The sequence below is a fragment of the Poecile atricapillus genome, chromosome 24, assembly GCF_030490865.1.
Source record: "Poecile atricapillus isolate bPoeAtr1 chromosome 24, bPoeAtr1.hap1, whole genome shotgun sequence".
NCBI lineage: Eukaryota > Metazoa > Chordata > Aves > Passeriformes > Paridae > Poecile > Poecile atricapillus.
This window is the reverse complement of record NC_081272.1, coordinates 6,561,852-6,583,296: the sequence shown is the minus strand read 5'-3', so window position 1 is coordinate 6,583,296 and position 21,445 is coordinate 6,561,852. Positions and strand designations below refer to the sequence as shown.

Sequence of the window (21,445 nt, the reverse complement as noted above, 5' to 3'; positions counted from 1 at the left end):
CCGGCCCGGCGGCCCCGGTACCGGCCCCGGGCCCCACCGGCCCTGCCGCGACAGCCACCGGCCCCAGCCCCTCCCCAGGCAGGACGGCCTCGCACGAGTGGGTCAGAGCAGCTTTATTTGATTCTCCAAATGCTCGGTACAAACAAGCGGTGAGACAAAGACACGGAGCCCAAGGGGAGCGGGGGGACATGCGAGGCACCAGGAAGGGGGGACAGGGAGGGGACGCTGTCCTGTCCCCGTGGCCTGGGGGGTTCTGCAGCAAAGGGCCCAAGATTTCCCCTGCAGCAGCAGCGAACGGCACATGGGATCACCCTCTGGGCCAGAGGGGCTCCGTTGTGCAGGGTGAGGAGAGGAAATGTGCCCATGGAGGGGACACGGGACCTGGGCAACAGCTGAGGTGGTTCCAGCCACAATAATCTCATCTCAGAACCACTCCTGCAGGGGCAGAGGGCAAACCTGTCCCCTCACAGCACCCATGGATGAGATCTTGCACCTCCAAAGCAAAGGGGAGGAAGAGATGGTGCCCAAACCCCCGAAGAACCTGCAGGAGCCAGCAGAGCTCCCGGCAGTCAGGACAAACAGCATCACAAATAACCCTGGAAATGTGTTTTGCTCAGTCCAGAGCACCAGCAGCCCAGGGACAGACACAGCCAGGAACACAACACCCAGGGAGAGCAGGACAGACAGACAGACACTGCCAGGCACTCACTGCTGCATGCTCCCTGTGAGGGACAAACCAACCCAGTTCCTTGCCACCATTCCCCATGGTGGCCAAACACTAAGAACAAAACAGATTTGGTCTTGAAATTTTAACACAAAGGAATAACAAAAACATTTCTGCCAAACCCAGGGCTCGCAGCCCCAACATGAACCAAGAGCAGCCAAACAACACAAATGTCAGCAGGACTTTTCCCTCTCAGAACTTGGTATCTTGCTCTTAAGATGAAAACTAAAGTTCCACCCTCGGACTCTGTACTGTAAAGCTGTCACTGGGGTTAGGGAGGGTTGTGGTGCAGTGAAACTGATCCCACAATGGGATTTAGAAATCCCATTACTTGCAGAGGAGCAAGGAAGGAGGGACAGGGCTGTGACAAAGCCCAAGTGGCCACTGCCTTGCAGGAAGAGCTCCCTCATTAGGACCAGTATGGCTTTCTCCCAGTAAAGCAGAGATGTGTCCCCAGGGGCACAGAGGCTCTGGCAGGGGCCACAGACGCTTGGAGCTCCCCAGGATTGTTTGTGATGGCTCTAAAAGGCTGTGAGAGGGAAGAGCAGCTCCTCACCCGCCACTGGATGCATTGGGCACAGAGCAGAGTGGGGGCACAGGGTTCTTCCAGCTCATTAAGGCACTTCAGCATCAATCCACTTCCTCTGCAGTCTGAATCACAGCCCACTCCCAGTGCTGCTTCAGGGGGACAAAAGGCTTAAGGCTTCTGGGGTAACAGTGCCCAGGGGGGAGGGTTTCAGAGTGTTTTAGTGTTGCTTTATTCCTCAACTCATGCTGGCTGCTGAAAGACACTGGTTGCATTTACCTGAGGAAAGCAGGTCCTGCTCCATCAATCCAAGGCAGTAGCACCTCGATGTAAATGCCAGGAGTGTAACCTGCCTGCCTGTGGAATCCAGATACCCCACAAACACTCTGATAACCCTCTGGTCACACAGGACCTGCACAGGGAGGGTATCAGCAAGACCAGGGCATGCATTTCCCTTTTAGCCGTGATTTTAACTGTCACATTTGCATGTTCAGCATTTGACATGCCTGGAAGGCAAGTCAGAATTCATCTCCCAGCATCAGAGACCACAGCAGCTCCAGCAAACACAGCATAAAACAGATTCCACAAGATCAAAGCTACTGCAAAGTCTGACACCAAAGCCCTGAATTATCCCAGTTAGCCAGTCAGCAGCTGAACACTTCTGCCAAACCTCCTGATTCCTCACAGATCAGGTAGGTCACACATCCTGTACCTGAGCAGAGGGATGGTAAAGTGCTGAATAGGTTTAGGGTTGTAGGAGCACAAGACTCCTGAGAGTTTCAAGTCTTCATTCCCTGTCTTACTTTGGGAGTGTTCTTTACTGGGTGATGCAGTTGTCTCCCATGTCCTGAGCGTATCTGTCAGATATCGCAGTCCTCAAGTCCTCCACCTCTTTGTGAAGCTGTTTTACCTCCACCAGTTTCTTGGCCAGTCCATCAGGGCTCAGCAGGTCATCCTTCTCCTTCACAGGGTACTGCACAGCTGTGGGGTCAGAGAAGGGAGTTTCCTCACATGCACTTCTCAGCAAGGATCACACACATTTGCAAGTCAGCCAGAAAAACCAACTCGCATTTGCAAAAGAGGTTCTACTTAACATTCAGTTATTACAACATGCACCTTTGAAGCAAGCCAACCACAGAAAGTGTTCAGAAGCCCAGAAAGAGGAGAACTTTCCGTGCTGTGTGTGAGTTATTTCATTCTGCCACAGCACGGGAACAGAAGGGTTTGTTCTGCCGTCGCTCTGTACTTACAGTGAATGCCCAGGAGCAGAGAGAGGTTGGGGTCCTTGCCCTGAGCCCTCTGGGTGACAATGCTGTAGACAGACTGTAAATCCTGCAGGCAGCTGGCCAGCTCCCCGTGCAGCTCCTGGGCCAGGTGGGCTGTGTCAGCAGGCAGGGGCTGGGCCGTCAGCTGGGCCTGCCGGAGCTGCTCCTGCAGCGTCAGGTTCTTCTCGATCAGGTCCTGGTTCTGCACGGACAGCTGGACACACGGACACGGCACGTCAGGGGCAGCACTGCCACACCTGATGCAGCTGCTCTGTGATGGGAGCACTGAGGGCAGCAGCTGCTTTGCTTCCAGCCCTCCAGGCCGTGGTCAGAGGAGCCAGTGTCACTCCCACACGGGCTCTGGATCAAACGGGAAGTGCCCCACCAAACTGCCCTGTCCCTGCCCAGGCCAACGCAGGAAAAGCTTCCAGGAGGTTGAGCAACCCGGCAGTGGCCGTGCCTTGCCTCAGCGCCGAGGCTGTGCTTGGACTCCCGTTCTGCTGCCCCCAGCTGGCAAGCTCAGCCTCCTCCAGCCCATCCCCATCAAGTTCCCGAGGCACAACCTGCTTCTCCTGCCTTCCAGCAGGAGCTTTTCCAGCTCCTTTCACAGCCCTGACAGGACAACTGACCAGCAGGAAGCAGGAGAGATTGAGCTGCTGACTAATTCTATTCTAATTAGAATTAAAAATAAAACTATTCAGGGCCTTGCTAAAAGACAATCCAGTGTCCATCCAGTGCTACACCCAGGCACTCCAAACACCCCCTGACCTCCTTCACGGCAGCCCGGAGCTGCTGCAGAGCGTTTTCCCTTCTCATCGCCTCCTCTTTCAGAGCTTGGCTTGTCCCCTCTTCCTGGGCCACCTGTTCTTCCAGGTTCTGGAACAGACCATGGGAACACAGTAAGTCTAACTCATTTCACAGCATATTCTCAAGTCCTGGGTCCCTCCCTGTCACTTCTCACCTTGACTTGCAAGGACAACTGCTCCATCTTCTTCTGCTTTTTGTCCACAATCTGGAATTAAAAGCAGAGGTATCAGAACTGGCCTCACAAATCCAGTAATACCACCAGGAATTCTTCAGTAGGACAGCATCTGCTCTCCTTCCCTTTCCTGTCCATTTACTGCTCTAATCACAGATGCTCTTAGGAGTGGACTTGGATAAAAGGCACTATTAGATTTATCAGCTAAAAACAGACCAGAGATATTGTAGTCTTGTGGTTTTCCTCTCCTCTCTTCTGCATTCTGCAGCTTCTCCCCAGCATTACTGGAGAAGTGTGTGGTTATCACAACAAAAACAGCTTTTAGAACCCTGCAGTCTGGAATTCCAGGAACTGCTGCTTCAGTGCAATCATGTCTTTAAAAGTCCCAGATTTCATCTGAGTGCCTGCTGTGACTCAGTGGGAAAATGTGTGATTCCTGACTGGGACAGCCCCTTACCTTCCTGAGGCAGTCACACTCCTTCTTCAGAGAGTCATGTTCCAATTTCTGCCTCTCTCCATCCTGGCCAGGGGGTCCTCTCTCTGCATTCTTTGCATGCTGCTGCAACTTGTCCTGCAAGCTGCAATAAGCAGAACACCATGGGGGGAAAAAACCAGTGTTATTTACAATCTCTAACACAATATGAGGAGTGAAATGAATTTCATATCAAATGTCATTATTGCCCTGTTTGCATCCCAGCCCACCAAGGGCTGTGCATCACCTTCCACGTGCAGCAATTCCTGCAGTGCCAAGATGAAGCCGATTCCCGATTCCCACCTGCGCACAGTGGACAGAAGCTCCATCTCTTTGTGTTTTTGGGTTTCCAGCTGCAGCTCTTGCTCCCTGAAAGCAGCCTGGACATCTCCAAGCTCTGATTCCAGTGCCAGCACTGTTTCCTGCAGGGCAGTAGTCTTCAGTTCAGATTCCTTCAGCTGCAGAGGAGTAAATGTGAAAAAGAGGAGTAAATGTAACTATAGAAAAGTGAAGCAAGTATGTGAAGAGCCACCATTGCAACTCAGAGGAAGTTTTACCTTCTGACTCTGTTTCTGGTGGTCCTCAAGAGTTGGAAGATCAGCCAGGTATCGTTCCAGGGTCTCGATTCTTTGCTGCCTCTCTTTGTTTTGTTCAGATTCCTTCTGGCATTTCTTTTTAAGGTTATTAATGTGTTTGTCTCTTCCCTTTACCTGCAGGGACAGTTACAGACAAGTTTAGTTTATTAAATTTCTTATTTATTCTTCAGTCTTCTGTAAGCCCACTCATTTAGCTTTTTGCACAACACTAAAATGCAAGATCCCCTTAACTCATTTCTGTTTATTTAGCTAAAGACAGGCATTTTTTTTGGTTAAAAGAAGAGGCACTGAAATGTTTCTAACTTCAGGAGGAAAGGCTTTTGCTTGTAAACCATAGTCTACAAGGAGATGAGAAAACACCTGCAATTACAAACTGCCACAGAGAAGTTTCACCACCTCAGCACTACACTGACAAGAAAACACATCTTCCCATCTCTGCAGCAACAGGATCATACCCTTTCTTCCTGCTTCTTTAACTCCTCTGCGTGCTTCTGCACTGTTTCCTTTAGTGACTCCCGGACCAGCTTCACATCCACCTCTGCAGCAGCCAGCTTCCTCTCCAGCTCAATGTTCTCCTTGCTGAGGGACTCTGTTTTCTCTGTGAACTGTGCTCGGAGGAAGGTGTTCTCCCTCTGCAGCTCCTGCAGGCAGAGACAGCCCCCGAATTTGGTGGGGTACAAAGTGGCCCTCAGCAGTGCCAGGGCTGTGTCCTCGTCCTTCCCAGTTGCCAAACGTGCCTCAGCCCATCTGACACACTCTAAAACAACACCTGGCAGGGCTGCCAGGTGTTGGCATCAGCAGCACAGCTTTAACCCAACCAAAGGGCTGGAAATCTCAGGGGGCACAGAGGTGCTGTATTACCCAAAGGGTAATTTCTAATTTACTGTGCACAGTCCTGCTCAGCAAACATCTCAGCAGCAGTGGCAGGACCACTGGATTCAGCACACATTTCTCACTGACACCTGCTGTACCTGCATCCTCAGCATGTAGACGTCTCCATAGGTGGCTGGGCAGCCCAGCAAGGCACTGTGAACCTGCAGTTCACTCTCCCGGACCTTCTGCTCCAGCTGGGAAATGTGCTGCCTTTGTCTGCAACAAAACAGGCAATTCACTCTTCTCAAACACAGAGAGCAGCAGCACAACACAAACACCACCACCACAGCACTGCTGCTCCACACAGTGACAAGCAGGGCAGAAACTCTGCAACTCAGAGCTCACCTGCACAGAAATAACACTTTGACCTTTTTTACAATTCTTCCTGACTCTTCTTTTCCCTTTCCTCCCTTCAAAACACTCCCCCCAACCATGATTACAGATAAAACACACAAGCCTTGCATGTTTTGGAGGATCCAGCTTGACTCTGCAGCTTAGGAGTGAAATGAACAGGTGACAGATGACTCAAAGTAAAGAAGAAAAAGTATCTACAGTCCAGATGCTGAAAGTACTTTCCATTAGGACTTTTTCAAAAACCTTGCGCACCACTAGTCTTCGGTGAGAGAAGTGTTGTTTGCCAGCCCAAAGTCACAAAAACCAAATTTAAAATAAAGGCCTCAAAGAGCTCCCAGAAAATCCTTAAGCAAAAGAGGCAGTTATTTTGACATTCCAGATAATCATGACGTGAACAGAAATCTTTATCTGTTAAAAAACACAGAAAACCCTAACTAAAATTAATTTATTTGAGCCCTTCAGGATCACTGTCCTTATTCCAAGGAGAGAAGAGCTCAGGTTGTTCTCTAAGGTCTTTATATTGTTGTTTGCAACAAAACAAGATCAACTGGACACAAGGAACTCTGAGAAATGAGCCCTTCTTGGCACTTTCCAAACCTTTCCTTTCCAAATGGAATTGGACTGGAGTCTTTAAACCACATAAAGCCTCACCTGTCGATGAGGAGCTCTTTCTCCTTGAGCAGGTTTTCATTGGAGTTGAGGATATTGATCCACTGAGCTGGGTCAGGTGCAGGCAGGGATGGGGAATACAAGGAGGAATGGGGGCAGGTACCTCCATTTTGTAACTGCAAGAGGAGACAAAACAAGGAGGGAGAGGTCTGTGCCCCACAGGGGTAATTGCAACACTGCTGGAGCTATTTTGCACACTGTGTGCTCATCTGCATGCCAGGGCACGGCTATTTCAGTCTCTGTTGATGTCCAAGAACAAGAAACTTTGCCCAAGCACAACTGGAGATTAACAAATAATTTTAGATCACTGTGCTAGCTAGCTGGAAACAATTTGTCTCCATTAGGGTACAGCTGGTGGGAAGTGGTAAACAAACTGTTTCCACCTCATGAACTGCAGTTAGTTTCATGCATTTTCTCAAAAAAGTCTGTCTTTACCCTAGATACAGAAGAAAGCTATTCTAGACACTGTTTAAAACCTCTTGGCATGCTTTTCCTTCACAGTTTCTATCAGACAGGGTATTTCAGCTCTTGATCTGGCAGCTGGTGCAGCCCTGTAACTCAATCCAGGGCTGCTCTGCACATACAGCGAGTCAAACGATACCTGTGACACCACAAGCTGTAAAAACAGACCATTAGGAGACTTTTGGTGTCACTCAGGGAGAAGCATGAGACATTTTCCCCCCAGCTCCTTAGTCTGGAACAATTCCTGACTAAAGAGACAGGAAGGGTTTCCAATTCACACAGCCACAGCTGCCTACCTGCATCTGCTCCACCTGCAGCCTCACTTTGTCCAGCTGCTGTTTCCAGGCACTGAGCTCACAGACTCCCTGGTGGGGGTGCAGTGTGCAGCCCTCCTGCACCCACGCTCGGGCTGGGGGAGCTATTACAGGTTTTGAATAGAAATTGTTGGCCTGGAGTCCTGCTGGCATCAGCCTGCTCCCGCTGGGCCACGTCCCGTCCCGGGGCTCGCAGGCTCCGTTGGCCCCCGGCGTCTGTTTGCTCTCTGGCAGCACCTTGTAATGGTCCTTCCCTGCCTCAGAGCTTGGGTTGAACTTCTGGCACCTGTGCAGAGGGTCAGTGCACACACTGTCCAGAAAGAGAGACTGGTTAAGGGTCTGCTCGATGGCAGGGGTGTCAAACTTCCAGGCGTCTTCTGTCCTCGTGTGATCAGCAGCAGGAGGCCAGGAGCGCTCGCAGCCGTTCTCCCCCGAAGCCCTGTAGAGACGCAGGAGGTCCCTGGGTGGCACCTGAGAGCACTTCCCGGCGTTCAAGTCCCCGTTCCTGGCGAGCCCTGGGCGGTCAGGGGCAGAGGCTGGCACGGCAGAGCTCTGGGAGCAGCCCTGCTCCCCTGCAGGGCACAGCTTGGAGGGCGAGGCACCCAGCGTGGAAGGCATAACGTGGGCGGTTGGAATGGTCACCTGGGTTTTGATGGGATGGAATGAGGAACCGCTACTGGAATTGCAAAAGTCTGGGGGAAGAAGGAGAGGGGTACTGTAATTACAGTCCTGAAAATACAATCCTCCAGTGAGCTTTCCAAAATGATTTAAAAACCAGTTCCTTTCCCACTGAACACGTCCTTCAAAGCAGCAGCAGCAGCATGACTCAGGCACACCCGTGTTCCCCCTCACTACAAGTTTCAGGAACCTGCTGACCTTTCCCTACAGGAAAAATCCAAGCTTAATCCATATTTTTAATCCTTGTTTTTAGAATAATCTTGAATCAATAATGTTATCTTTCTCTAGGTTTAGAAATCAAGTCCTTGATACTGAATAAAAAGGCTGAAACTTACTGAGCTGAACACTGAGCCCGTGATCCTGCTCTGCCCGTCCCACGGCTCAGCGACTCCCAAGTGTGAGCAGAGCTAAGAGGAGCCTTCCCTGAGCCCATGATGAGCCTCCAACATCGCTGAGCCCGAGGATCTGACCTTCCAGCTCCTCCAGGACACCCCAGCAAGAGCCTGTCCCAGAGCTGGAGCAATGGCTCTCACCTACGGCCACAGGAAGTGAGGCTGAGCTCCCGTCCTGCCAGTGGGGCACCAAACCTGGCTGCAGGCAACTCGGGGTTATTCTTAGCAACTCTCAGATTTCAATACAGCAACAGCAAGGGCTGGGAAAGGCAAACACTGAAGCGCCCACTCGTTGTCCTGAGATGTTCTGTGTGGCAGAAATTCCAGGTTTCTCCCAGGAACACTTGATTTCCTCACAGCTTTGGCCAAAGGCCCATCCCCACGTGATGCTCTAACAAGTCACCCTCCCACCTGTTTGTGCCCTCCAAGCACTGCCACAATGAATAAACAAACACTACAATTCGAATACAGCCCAAATCCCACTCTGCAAAGACCAAAATCACGCTACAGAAGAACTGTCACAATAAAGGCACTTGATCCTTTCATCAAAAATGAGCAGTGAGGGCAGAAAATCTCTCAGCCACTGCTTGGCTGTGCCTGGGGACTCCAGAGAACACCATGCTACTGAGGAGCTGCAAGCACGTTCACCTTGGCAAAGAGAAGAGACAGCACCATTTCCTTTTACAGCCCCTAAATTTATCCCCTGGTGTCACTGCCAGGAACCAGAGTTCCCTGACCAGCACCTCACGTGGGGGTGCTGCAATCAGTTCCTTGAGTGTGCTGAGGGTCCTCACAACAACATTTCTGATTAATGTACTGAGCTCAGCGTGCCTCAGCAGCAGCCAGGGCTGCAGGACACCCTGTGACATCACCAGCGCTCAGAAGGGACATTTCCCAAAGGAAAATCATCTCCCCTGCCCCCAGCTGCCAAATGGGTGTTTTATTATCCTGAGAGAGGCCTGATGGAACACTTGAACACGGTGCTGGTGTAATATTTCCAGCAATACTTCCAACAGGCAGCCCTGCTAACGCCTCCATTTCACTGGCACATTATTGAGATCTACAGCTCGTTCCAAAGGCTTCCCGGAACACAAAGATGTGTGAAGTGTTTTAAGGAGCGCCACAAAGTCCCTCATTACTGAAAAAAAAGAATCAGTGAAGATAAAAAAGTCAGGTGGAAAGGATTGCAGGGACCAGAAGTTTCAGAGTGGGCCTCAGCTGAAGGCCAGGCTGCAGAATTCTCAGCTCTAACACTGCAGAGACAAACGCTTCTGCACAAAGGCACCTATAAATTATTTCCTTAAAAATATTTTAAAAATCACACAACAGACTTGCTGATAAATCTCTCACTGGACAATAAGAACCAGCAAGTCACCAAGGTGGCTTTTAGTCAGTTAAAAGCACTGCAGCAAGACAATAACCAAGCTCAGAGAAACAGCCAGCCCCCTCCTCACTTGGTTACACTCCAGACACCTGGATTTTAAATAGCTTCAGACATTCTGACAGGTTTTACCCTCCAGGTTTTACGTTCTGACCCAGTGGTGCCCATCACCTTCGGTGCTGTCCGAGCAGGAGGTGCCAATTCCCCCATCCCCGCTCTCAGCCACGCTCGGCCAGCGGCTGAGGCGGCTCTGGGGCTTCACACTCTTCCACTCAGTCTCCAAGAACTTGCTCTTCTGACAGCTGCTGGGGTCTGGAGAGAAAAAAACAGGGATATTTATGCTTTAATTAAGCCACTTGTAATTACTGGTGCTTCCAAACACCAAACTGCTCCTTGCTTCGCTCCCCGTGTTCCTGTTAAAAAAATATCTTTTGCAAAAGGAAATGGCAGGAAGCACAGGGAAGTCAAATAATATCAACAGGAGACTGAAAAACAATCTTGGTGAGTAAGTCAGAATGTAGAAGCTGTAAATTATATTCCCATTGATTGATTTGGTCATGTTACACCCAGCTGGTGCCCTGAACAAAAAGAGCAGCACAGCAAAACTGGGCAAGTTAAAGAGGTATTTTTACATTAACTCTAAAGAACTCTCCCAGATTCATCAGCTATCAGCTTAAGGGAGAAATTCCTTATCAAATGATTGCTGAAAAAGCAGGCAAGGGTAGGAAAAAAGACCTTTTTTTAACAAAAAGCTTCTGGTGGAGAATCTTCGGAGGGCCACGTGTCTCCTCAGAGAAACTGAAACAGGATCCCACAGCAGCAGGGCTTTGGAGAAAGGACTGTCCTTACCTGATGGATTCTTCTGCAGGAGCCTCAGGTTTGGATCTTTCTCAGGAGCAGCCATCTTATCTATCTAGAGAACTGGATAAATTAATAAAAATCTTATTTTGAGTATAGCCCACACCCTGCTCCCACTAACCAAGCAAAGGGTACACACACAGCAGCTGCTCATTTAATATTTAATTAGCTGCCTCTCTCAATAAGAGCTGATTTTTCCCTGCAGCAACTCTTTAAAAATAAAAAAAAAACCTTTTAAAGTTTTCTTTATGCCTGAGAAAGGAGAATTCCTGTTTGCACCATTCTCCAGGGATTCAGCAACACCTTTCAGCTGTTATCCCCAAGGCAGGTATTTAGAGTTTTTACCTATCACCACAGTACCTGCATGCTGAATCTGTGTCTACAGAGACTAAAAATCTCTCTTCAAAAGTCTTAACTCTCAACCAGAGGATTTCTGCCCTCTGTAGAGGTCACTGAGCAACTACATGAGGAAAAAAGTCCTTCAAAAATCCACCTTTCTGTGCCATGAATAACAGTCTTTATCTGTCCAGAGTTTTGGGTTAATTTATCTATTTCTCTGAGCGCTTCAGACAGCGAATTTCCTGTCTCTGATAATGCAAGTGCAATTTACATCTACACAATGGAAATTCAAGGCCTCTACAAACATATATTCAGTCCTCAATTAGCAGCTGCTACAGATTTTTGTTAAACTGATTTAAAGAGCTCAAAGACATTAATTCCTAGAAAACACTCATATACAACCTAGGAGAAACACTGGGAATACAAGAGGATAATGAACCAGGAACAGCATTTTACTCAGCAAAGAAATGAAACACTTCTACATAAAGGTAGTACTTATTATGGTTAATTTAGGCAGACATATCTAATTTTAGGTAAATTTCTGAGGCGCTGGAGATCCCGGTCCTTAAGGGTGGGAGCCAGTCCCTGGCTGTGGGGGCTCCGTCCATCAGCACGGGATGAAATAAAGGCGGAGGAGCGGGTGTCGGTCCTGTGAGCCCTCAAGAGAAGCGAGAACCGATCCCTGAGGGGCTGAGGGGGAAGGCCAGGAGGAGCTCAGAGACCGCTCCCTGAAGGGCTGGAGGGTCCGGGGCGCGGTGGCGGTGTGGCAGCGGCGCTGCCGGTGCCCGGTGGCGGTGCAGTGGTGGCGGTGCCGTGTTGGGTGTGGGTCGGGGATGGGGTTTGGGGCTGGGGTCGGGCTCCGTCCCTCACCTGCCGCCGCCGCCGCGCCTCTCCCGCCACCCCCGCGCGCCGCGACCGTTACCTCCACCGGCCGGGGGGCGGAGCTGGGGAGGGGGCGGGGTTTATCAGCGTATCAGCCAATAGAACGCGTCGGCCACGCCCCCACCCGTGGCTCATTGGCTCTAATGAGCGCTGTCCCCGCCCCCGTCGCGCCGTGCAGGGAGAGGCGAGCTCTGACGGAGGAAAATTGGCCGCGGGCGGCACCCGTAGGGCGGGCGCTGAGGGAGCCGGCGGGGCCCAGCCTGGATAAAATGGGGTTCGGGGAGAGCGGCTCGATCTCCGCAAAGCCCTGGCAGGCGGAACAACGGGACAACAGCAAACGGCCTCGAGTTGCACCAGGGGTGGATGAGGTTGGACGGCAGGAGGAATTTCTTCAGGGAAAAGGTGGTGAAGCACTGGCACAGGCTGCCCGGGGCAGTGGTTGAGTCACCATCCCTGGGAGTGTTCAAAAACATGTGCATGTGGCACTGAGGGATGCGGTTTAGTGGTGAACGCGGCAGTACCGCGTTTACAGCTGGACTCGATGATCTTGGAGGTCTCTTCCAGCCTAAACAATTCCATGATTTGACGATTTCAGCGCCAAGAAAAAACCACGGCACGACCAGGCCCTGTCACCACATTTATTTACAGCAGAAGAGCCGTGTCCGGGCCGGCTGGCAGCACCACAGCCGGGGGCACGTTCCCCGGGAAAATCCCCCCCTTTCCAACCTGCAGCCAAGGCAAGGCCAGCTGGGAGAAATGAAGACTTCCACAGAAGCCACTTCCCCTGTGGGATGGCCCCTGTGGGGGCTGAGCCTTCCAGAATGTGCTCAGGCCCCCCAGCACAGAGCACCCGCCGTGCTCCCATGCTCCGAGTCCTGTGGGCACCGACCCACACCAGGTCCTGGTGGGATGTCAGGGCTCAGCTGCCTCTTCCTGGGGGCTCTGCTGCTCTCCAGCATCCCCCTGGTCGTGGCCCTGGCCTTGCTGCCCTGCCCAGCCCTCCCTCAGCTCCCGGTACAGCTCCTGGTGCTGCTCCTTCCAGCGCCTGAACGTGTCCGAGGTGAGCGCGGCCTCTCCCAGCAGCTGCTCCAGGGCCTGCAGCTCCGCCAGCTTCGCCTGCCCGGAGCGATGCACGTTTTGGGGGGACACCCATGGGCAGGGCAGCATTGGGGGGGTTCAGGGGGCTGCGGGGTCCCACCTTGAGCGTGCTCTGCAGGGCCCGCACGGCGTGCACCCTCTCGTTGATGTGCGGGTTCTTGTTGCGCCGCAGGAAGGATTTTCGGCACTGCTCCTGCGTCAGGAAGCGCTGCTGCCCCATGAGGGACAGCCCGCCCTGCCTCAGGCACCGCATCAGGCTCTCCAGATCCTCCCCAGCGGGCTCTGGGCAAGGAGAAGGGGCACTGGAGCAGGAGGGCAGCCCCGAGACCCTGCAGGGCTGCCCTGTGCATGATCCTGCCTTGAAGGGGTGGCTGGGGTTGGAAGGGACCTTAAAGATCATCTGTTCCACCCCTGCCATGGGCAGGGACACCTTGCACTGTCCCAGGCTGCTCCAGGCTCCATCCAGCCTGGCCTTGGACACTTCCAGGGATCCAGGGGCAGCCACAGCTGCTCTGGGCACCCTGTGCTGGGCCTCACCACTCACACAGGGAAGACCATTCTTCTAATGTCCACTCTAAACCTACTGTTTTTAGTTTAAATCCATTCCCCCTTGCCCTGTCACTCTGTGCCCTCATTAAAAAATCCCTCTCCATCTTTCCTGTAGGTTCCTTTCATCCTGCTCCAACACACAGGCACACCACAGGCAAAAGGGACACAAGGTGACAGGATGTCCCCTCCCAGCACCTACCCATGGGGGAGCAGGGCCGGGGGCTGCCCTGGGGGCTGCTGGCTGTGCTGCCAGCTGGGGAGAGCTGCGCCTTCTCTGGGGTGTTCTGCAACCTCTTCCTCGGCTGAGGGAGAGATGGGGAAGGAGGTGAGACAAGGAACTCTGTCCCTCTGTCCCCAGGGTGTCCCCCAGGGTCACTCACCGAGTCGGATCCGTGCCTGGGGGATTCATCATCGGGATCCTCAGCTTCTGTCTCACTGTAGCAGTCTGGAGGCCATGGGAGAAGACACAAATTCCCTCCCAGGGCTGAGAATCATCCCAGCCACCCCTCAGGGAGCGTTTGTCACGTTCCCCCAAATCACAGGCCAAGCTCCCAGCGGTCCCACACCGGGGCTGTGGCACCAGGCACCACTACCCCATGGGGACCCCCTCCCACCGACCCCAGCATGGCCCCATTACCTTCCTCCTTGTCTGGGACTGCCTGGTGGGCCAGCGTGTACTTTGTTTTGGCTGTTACCAGGCGACTGACCCACCTGGGGAGGGAAAGGATGGACAGAGCAGCGGGAGGAGGGTCCTGGCCAGCCCAGGCTGGTGGGGCCAGTGCTGATCATGGGCTCCCTTACTCACATGCTCAGGTCAGCCAAGGTTTCAGCAGCAAACACAAAGGGCTTGTATGTCTGGTGGCACAGCTGGAACACGCTGAGGACAAGGGGGTGGCTGCTGTGGTGACACAGAGCCAGCCCCGAGCCCCCTCCAGCCTCTCCAGCACTGCAGCTCCCCGTCCCAACCCAGCTCCAGATCAGCCTCATCCCAGATAACACCAGGAACACAGTGCTGGCCTTGCTCAGAGTGTGGGCACAGCAAGGTGCCAGCCCTGTGGGGGTCTCATCAGCCCCACAGAAACCCCAGCAGCCCTGTGGGGATCTCATCAGCCCCACAGAAACCCCAGCAGCCCTGTGGGGATCTCATCAGCCCCACAGAAACCCCAGCAGCCCTGTGGGGATCTCATCAGCCCCACAGAAACGCCAGCAGCCCTGTGGGGATCTCATCAGCCCCACAGAAACCCCAGCAGCCCTGTGGGGATCTCATCAGCCCCACAGAAACCCCAGCAGCCCTGTGGGGATCTCATCAGCCCCACAGAAACCCCAGCAGCCCTGTGGGGATCTCATCAGCCCCACAGAAACCCCAGCAGCCCTGTGGGGATCTCATCAGCCCCATGGGGACGTGCAGTGGTTCTCATCACTCATCAGCACGTGGCCTTGGGACAGCATCCCCCCCTCTCCCACCACCAGCTGGGGGTGAAAGTGAGACAGACCCCACTCACTATTTCTTCTTCTGCTCCCTGGTGCTCTCCAGGTTGTAGGTGGCCACGTTGATGAGTCCTGCAGCCCTCTCATCCTGCGGGGTCAGGGACAGCCGTGTCTGGCACCACCCCGGGAAATCCCGGCTGCCCAGGTGGGGGGCAGGGACACCCAGTGCCCCCACTCACGTTGGGGTGGTTGTACCAGTAGAGTGTGTGACCCTTGAGCACAAACCAGCACCGCTTCCACTTCTGGGCCATGAAGCCCACGTGGTCCTTCTTCTTGAGGAGCCACCCATCGCAGTCCACCCGGCCCAGGTCCCGGCACGAGACCCGGCGGCGGCTCAGCCTGGTCGCCACTCCTGCGCCACAGCCTTGGGGGTGTCAGGGGAGGGAAGGGGAGGCAGAGCCCCCCCGGGACAGCCCCCAGCCCTGCCAGGGCTCTGCTCACCTTTTGGTCTCGTGCGGGGGCTGCCCTGGGAGGGGAGACAGAGATGGGATCTTAGTGACAGTGCAGGGGGTGAGGGCAGGGCAGTGTTTGCAGCCCTTAGGGACCCCTGTAGGGACCCCCCAATTCACACACACAGTGCAGGGGTTCAGAGGGGAACCTCTGACACCCCCCCAGCTCTCACCTCCCCAGGGAGCTGGCTGGGCTCTGCTCCCCCAGCCCCCGTGCTGGGGGCTGCCCTGGGGCTCAGCTCTGTGGCACAGGGTTCAGTGGCAGCAGGGGTGCTCGGGGGGATGTCCAGGGGGGTTCCCAGGGTGCTGCCACTGTCCCACACCTCCTCTGCAGCACCTGTGAACAGACAGCAGGGCTGCAGTTCTGGGGGGGAACTGTTCCATCCCCGGACACCCTCTGCTCCCATCCTACCCTGTCCAGACAGTCCCGGCAGCTCCTCCACAGCTGCCCCGGGCAGCCTCAGATCCCGCTCGTCCTCTTCCTGCTCCTCGTCAGTGACGGGATCCGGGGCAGAGTCTGGTCCTGAGTCCAAGTCGGCCGCAACGCTGGGAGGAAAACGGGAGCCCTGAGCCCCAAACTTCCCTGAGCACTGCCAGGGTCCCTGATCAACCTCGGGCTGGGGCACCCGCTGCACTCCCTGACCCGGGAATGGGGCTGGAGGGGACGCGGTGCCAGAGCTCCGGCTCAGTTCCACCGGCCTCCCCAGCTCGGCTCCTGCCCGCACTGCCGCTGGCTCTCCGCACGCCTTTCCATTCCGGGATGGGAGAAGGGTCATGCCTAAATATAGTTCCAACCCACTAAAACGTTACCAAGTGAATGAATTACTAACCCCCCCTGGTTTTCATTCCTTAAGACTGCTGGCAGCTTGCTGGGCTGCTCAAGGCAGCTGCTGCACTGCTGGCACCTCTCCCCCTGAAAAAGGGCTGGGAAGGATGGATGTCCCCAAACATCTCCTTGCTGGACAGGCTGGGGGTGTCAGGGTGTGGGGATGGGGCTCACCTGGAGGTCAAAGACACGGGGCTGCCTGGGCTCTCACTGCTCCTGGTGCCAGGGGAATCTGCAGCATCCAAAAATGCCCCTGGGGGCTGTGGATGGAGTGTCAGTGCCAGCCCCATCCCACCACGGACCCCAGAGCTTTAGGAATCTCCAGTGTGATGGGAGATGCCCAGCTCTGAGCATCTCTGCCTGGTTCCCAGCACAGCCCAGTGCGGCACTGGTGCTGGACTGGGAGCACTGGGATCACTCACCTGCTGCCTGGGAGAGGGGGGTGAGCCGGGCAGGTCGAGGGGGATCTTTTTCAGCACCAAAGTCACCCTGTTCCCCTTCTCCAGCAGCTTCCTTGCCAGGTTGACAGGTGTCCAACCCACCTGCAAATCCTGGGTGAGCTGTGGGCCACTGCCCCGGCCCCACACACGCTTCATCCTCCAAACCTGCCCCAGCCACAGATCCCACATCCCCCAAATCCTCCTGGCAATGGCTCCTGTGTCCCCCAGACCTTTCCCAACCACAGCTCCTGCTTTTTGCTGCTCGTAACTCCTGCATCTCCCCACCTCAGGCCCAGTACTCCCCGAGCCCTCCCAGCCCTCTGTCCACGTGCTCCCTGCCAAATGCAGCAGCAGCCTGGAGCCCCTGTGCCCCTGACTCACCACAACCTGCTCGTTGACCTGCACGATCTCATCTCCGGGCAGGACGTGGCCCCTGTGGGCAGCCAGGGCCTGGGCAGAGGTGGGTGACAGTGGGGTGCCCAGTCCTGGGTTCTCTCCCTCCCTCCCTCCCTAGCTAACCCCACTCAGGACCTCTCCCTCAGGAAGAACCAGGGGGTTCAGGTTAATTAACCATTAACCCGACTTTGCCCAGCAGTGGGATCGGGGTGCAGAGGGGGCTCCCCATGCCCAGGCTGTGCTCACTCATGGGATGAGTTACACAGGCTCAGCCACAGGCCCTGCTCTGGGTCAGGGGAGGGCAGATCAGGGCCCTAAGAGGTTCACAGGATCCCATGGATGGGGCTGGTCCCCACAGGGCATAAAAGGGGGTGACTGAGGGGCAGGGGGTGACAGGAGGGCAGCTCCTCACTCACCTCTGAGGTGGTTGCAGACACGAAGTGCAGGCAGGAGCTGGTGGAGGTGATCTCAAAGCCCTGGGGGGGGCCAAGATGGGGGTTTGAGCAGGGGGCTGGGGGTCCTGAGGCAGAGGGGGGCACTGGGGTGGAGGGGACTCACCAGTCGGGCCGTGAGGAGTGGCTGGGGGCTCCCCACAAGATCAGAGGGTGGTGTTGGGGTGTCAGGGGATCCTGGGGGGCTGCTCCATTGGCTGGGGGGCAGCGTTGGCGTGTCAGGGGATGTTGGGGGGCTCTGCCACAGGCCAAGGGGCAGTGTTGGGGTGCTGGGGGACATCGGGGGGCTGCCCTGTGGGCCGGGGGGCAGTGCCAGCCCCACACGCTGCAGCACAGCCCTGTGGTCCAGCAGCGCCGGGGGGCTGCAGCCCACGATGCTCTCACAGATGCCCACGATGTGCTGGCACTGTGGGTGACAGCGGGGCGTGAGGGGAGCCCTGGCAGCCCCCCGGGCCTGCCACCCCCTCCTCACCCAGCACTCACAATCTGCAGGATCCCACTGCTCCTCTCGGCCACAGGAAGGTCCTGGGGGATGAGACGTGGGGATGAGCATGATGGGACGGCTCCATCCCAGCCAGGGGGACCCCCCTGCACCCCAGCTTCTCCCCCACCTCCAACCATCAGAGCTCTGGGGGTCAGGGGAGCAGCCAGCCCTGGGCACTCACCGCCTGCAGCATCTCTGCCAGCTGGGCACAGAGCAGGATGATGTCCCGGCTGGCCGAAAAGTCATTGAGGGTGGAGAAGAGGTACCTGGGGGAAGAGAGAGTTGAGCCCCCGGAGTGGGGGGCACCCAGGGGTACCCTCAGCTGCCCCAGACCTGTTGAGCCAGGAGAAGAGTTCCTTGGCAGCCCCGACCAGGTCGATGACTCGGGCCAGGAGGGTGAGGGAAGGCGGCTGGGGGGCATCCCCTGCTGACAGCCCCCCCTGCACCAGGCTCTGGATGCCCTGCGCCAGCTCCTGCAGCCTCTCCGTCAGCGTCCGCAGGCTGGTGCTCGCCAGCCCTGTGTCCTGGGGGGGACAGGGATGCCAGGGTGGTCTCCACATCCTCACCCAGCCCACGGTGTCCCCTTGTCTTTCCCTCTGACCAGCTCAGGGTCTCCTCAGAACCCCTCTCCAGTGAGTCCAGGGCGCTCCTGTGTTCCCACCTCCATCCAGTGCAAGGTGACCCCATCTGCCTCCTTCTACCCAGCCCAGCGTGATCCCACATCCTCCTCCTTCAGCCCAGGGAACGTCCCCCTGCTCCTCCCTTCCTCCCTGGGATCCCGCAGCCCCCGGGATGCCGGCACTCACCAGGTTACGGAGCTGCTCCACGGCTTCCAGCAGCAGCTCCTGGTGTCCCAAGGGCCACACGCCCAGTGCCTCCAGGACCCCCGCGTCCAGCCCCAGCAGGTCAGGCCCCGATAGCCCCCAGGCCTCGAAGGGGTACCCCTGCACCGCCGCGTCCAGCCCTGCCACAGATCAGTGTCCCCGCCAGTGTCCCCGCTGGCTCCTGGCCGGGTGACCCCAGGGGTGTTCCCTGGCCGATGGGAGGCTCCTCTCCACCCAATGAGCTCACCCGGCCTTAACCCGAACGCTGGGAACGGCCAGACCCCTTCCCTTTCCCCCCAAGCCATCCAGGGAATGCCCCTCCCAGGGAGGAGAGGAGGGACGGGAGGTTCTGCCGGCCCCAGCCGCATGTCCCCAGGAGCCCGGGACAGCCGGGGTCTCACCTCGGAGCCAGGCGGCCGCCTGCGCGGGGCCCCAGCAGCGCACGGGCTCCATGGCGGCGGCGGGCGCGGCTCTCACCTGCGCCGGGCGCGGCTCCCACCTGCGCCGGCAGCCGCAGCCCCATTGGCGCTCCCGGGTGCCGCTCAGCGCCGAGCCCGCCCGCCCGGGACCGGCCCGTGGGGCGAGGCCCCGGTGAGTCACAGCCCGGACGGTGACACACGGCCGCTGGAACCCCCGGGAAATGACGGCCGGTGTCACCCCCCAGCCGCTGCACGCAGCACTTGTGACACCGGTGGGAGACCCCCAGGTGCCCCGTGGGTGCAAAGTTAGGCCACACAGACCCTCCAGAAGAACCTGAGGGGAGCCTCTGCTGAGCCCCGGAGTTTTTGGGGTGTCACCCCCCGCCCAAAGCATAACTCACACCCCTTTGCAGGTGGGGAAACTGAGGCAGCCCCGTACAGGCCTGCAGAGGGATTCACCCACGGTTCAGCCCAGCCCTTCAGCCCCCCCCAAACCCAGTCTGGGCTGGCCCAGGCCCCCCCGGCCGGCGTGTCCGCTCCGGGGAGCAGCGGGCGCTGATCGCGGCTGACAGCTGCTGCTCCGCGCCCGCCCGGTGCCTGCGCCCTGCCCGCCCTGCCCGCGGGGCCGCCGACACACGCGGAGCCCCTCGCCGAGCTCCGGGGCTCGGGGGGTGCCAGCCCCGCTGCTGCCGCCCCACCGAGCCCGATCCCGCTCTCCCGGTCACGCCATGATCATCCGCCCCCGACGCCTGACCCCGGGGTATTTCCGTCTGCTCCAGGTAAGGGGGAGCAGGGCTGGGGGAGCCCCTGGGGAGCCCCGAGATGCTGCCCACGCTGCCCACCGGGCCCGCTGGCCTCGGGAGCCGTTCCCGGCTGCATCCCAGCTCCGTGTTAGCAGCGACCGTGCTGCCGATGGGGGCCCGCAAGTGCTGCACGGGGCACCCTAAAACCTCCCCGAGATGCCCAGAGGGGCAGAAAGCTGCCCCCCTTGCCTTTACACCACCCAGTGCGATGGGGACATTCAGGGCATGGCCCCAGGACCCTGTCCCGGTGGGGTTTGGGGTACTCCAGTGCTCCCCTCTGTCCCCACAGATGCAGCTGGCAGCGGGACGTGGGGATGAGCCGGGGGGGCGGCTGCTGACCCCCCTGGCCCTGCTGCTGGCGGCCGCCGGACTCTGCCTGTCCCTCTACAGCGCCCGGAGAATGGCTGACCCCGCCAAGGCCCCCCCGGAGCCGTGAGGAGGGGGCCGGGGGGCCGTGGGGACAGTCCCCGGGCTGGTGTCGGGGTCCCCCTCCAGCCGCCGGCCCCCGCCCGAGCGGAGCTGCGGCCACTTCCCAGCTGAGCTGCGCCACATCCAGCCCTTCCCAGCAGGCCTGGACACGCGATGGAAGCCCTGGGGATGGGGGGACATGAGCCTGTCCCTGCCTGCCCCCGCTTTGGGCAGCCGGGATGGAGAACGGAGGAGCCGCTTCCAGCTCCGGAGCTGCCGGCTGAGCCCCTGCCCGAGCCACGGGGGGACACCGGGATCCGGACACACAGAGGGACGGCAGAGCCGGGAGCTGCATCCATCTCCATCCCCCACGGAAGCAGAGGGGCCTGGGGACCCCAGAGCCCCCCAGAGCCCCCCTGTCCCCATGGGAACGAGCTGTGGCTGCGGCCCCGCAGGAATGAGGCCAGCACAGAGCGCCATTGGGTACCCGGCAGCGGGGACACGGCTGTGACGCGTCCCCTGGGCAGGCACATCCCGCTGGGATGGCGCTGGGATGGCGCTGGGATGGCGCTGGGATGGCGGCTGCACAGCTCCCAGCCCCCGCAGAGCTGCTCCTCTCCATCCCCCGGGGCCGGGGGGCAAATCCGGGCAGGCTGCGTGGAAATAAACCCTTCCCTACCCAGCACAGCTGTGTCACTGCTCTGTCTTCTGTTCCCAGCACGTTCCCAGTCCCCAGCTTGGCAGGAGGGAGGAATCGGGGACACCCACTCGGCAGGAATTTGGTGGCATTGTCACTCAGTGTCCCCAAAGGGACACCAGGCAGGGAGGCTGAGCACGCCCCAGCCCTCCAGGAGCACAAAATCACAGAAGCTGAGTTTTTTGGGGACTGGAGCCTCAAAGTGTCCTCACCAAGAGGACACCAGCGCTCCCCTCTCAAGGCCCAAACCAGCTGCTCGCTGCAAACCCAAGTGCTTGATGAGGAGGTCACTTGAGCTCATATTCCCCACAAAAAAGCTGCCTGGGAACTCCCTGCGTGGAGAGCAGA

General features: G+C 57.2%; 2 protein-coding genes across 6 annotated transcripts; both read right to left on the bottom strand.

Moving 5' to 3' along the window:
* Positions 1 to 98: 98 nt before the first annotated feature.
* CEP85 (centrosomal protein 85) lies at positions 99 to 10,606 on the bottom strand. 3 transcript variants are annotated; one of them, XM_058856178.1, is made up of 13 exons: positions 10,535 to 10,606; positions 9,857 to 9,997; positions 7,217 to 7,926; positions 6,441 to 6,574; positions 5,534 to 5,651; positions 5,018 to 5,203; positions 4,524 to 4,676; positions 4,270 to 4,424; positions 3,952 to 4,072; positions 3,477 to 3,527; positions 3,284 to 3,391; positions 2,501 to 2,729; positions 99 to 2,231 (listed from the first exon to the last, which is right to left on the bottom strand). In XM_058856178.1, exons 1-13 carry the CDS (start codon positions 10,587 to 10,589, stop codon positions 2,068 to 2,070), a joined length of 2,325 nt encoding a protein of 774 aa, XP_058712161.1. In that variant the 5' UTR covers positions 10,590 to 10,606; the 3' UTR covers positions 99 to 2,067. The 3 variants fall into 3 exon arrangements, with proteins under 3 accessions (XP_058712161.1, XP_058712162.1, XP_058712163.1); XM_058856179.1 differs by lacking the exon at positions 10,535 to 10,606 and adding an exon at positions 8,248 to 8,445 and having other exon boundaries at positions 9,857 to 9,971; XM_058856180.1 differs by lacking the exons at positions 9,857 to 9,997; positions 10,535 to 10,606 and adding an exon at positions 8,446 to 8,976.
* Positions 10,607 to 11,964: 1,358 nt separating this feature from the next.
* Positions 11,965 to 19,296, bottom strand: CNKSR1 (connector enhancer of kinase suppressor of Ras 1). Of its 3 annotated transcripts, none has more exons than XM_058856669.1 (21): positions 19,172 to 19,296; positions 18,753 to 18,910; positions 18,280 to 18,470; positions 18,128 to 18,212; positions 17,946 to 17,987; positions 17,569 to 17,868; positions 17,427 to 17,486; positions 16,996 to 17,064; positions 16,597 to 16,716; positions 16,349 to 16,434; positions 15,761 to 15,894; positions 15,522 to 15,685; positions 15,341 to 15,365; positions 15,079 to 15,263; positions 14,914 to 14,987; positions 14,217 to 14,288; positions 14,049 to 14,122; positions 13,792 to 13,856; positions 13,611 to 13,713; positions 12,963 to 13,144; positions 11,965 to 12,880 (listed from the first exon to the last, which is right to left on the bottom strand). In XM_058856669.1, the coding sequence occupies exons 1-21, from the start codon at positions 19,221 to 19,223 to the stop codon at positions 12,677 to 12,679; spliced, it is 2,445 nt and encodes an 814-aa protein (XP_058712652.1). In that variant the 5' UTR covers positions 19,224 to 19,296; the 3' UTR covers positions 11,965 to 12,676. The 3 variants fall into 3 exon arrangements, with proteins under 3 accessions (XP_058712652.1, XP_058712653.1, XP_058712654.1); XM_058856670.1 differs by having other exon boundaries at positions 15,079 to 15,251; XM_058856671.1 differs by lacking the exon at positions 16,996 to 17,064.
* Between the last annotated feature and the right edge of the window lie 2,149 nt (positions 19,297 to 21,445).

Bases quoted from the DNA above. Each gene is read 5' to 3' on its own strand.
- CNKSR1 (XM_058856669.1), bottom strand. From the start codon at position 19,223: ATGGAGCCCGTGCGCTGCTGGGGCCCCGCGCAGGCGGCCGCCTGGCTC. The intron at 17,988-18,127 runs GTGAGTGCCCAG...CTCATCCCCCAG, and splicing joins TGGCAGAGATGCTGCAGGCG to GACCTTCCTGTGGCCGAGAG. The intron at 15,895-16,348 runs GTGAGCCCCATC...TTTTCCTCCCAG, and splicing joins CCCGTGTCTTTGACCTCCAG to CGTTGCGGCCGACTTGGACT.
- CEP85 (XM_058856178.1), bottom strand. From the start codon at position 10,589: ATGGCTGCTCCTGAGAAAGATCCAAACCTGAGGCTCCTGCAGAAGAAT. The intron at 9,998-10,534 runs GTAAGGACAGTC...TTTTCTCTCCAG, and splicing joins CCTGCAGAAGAATCCATCAG to ACCCCAGCAGCTGTCAGAAG. The intron at 3,528-3,951 runs GTAAGGGGCTGT...TTTTAATTCCAG, and splicing joins AGTGTGACTGCCTCAGGAAG to ATTGTGGACAAAAAGCAGAA.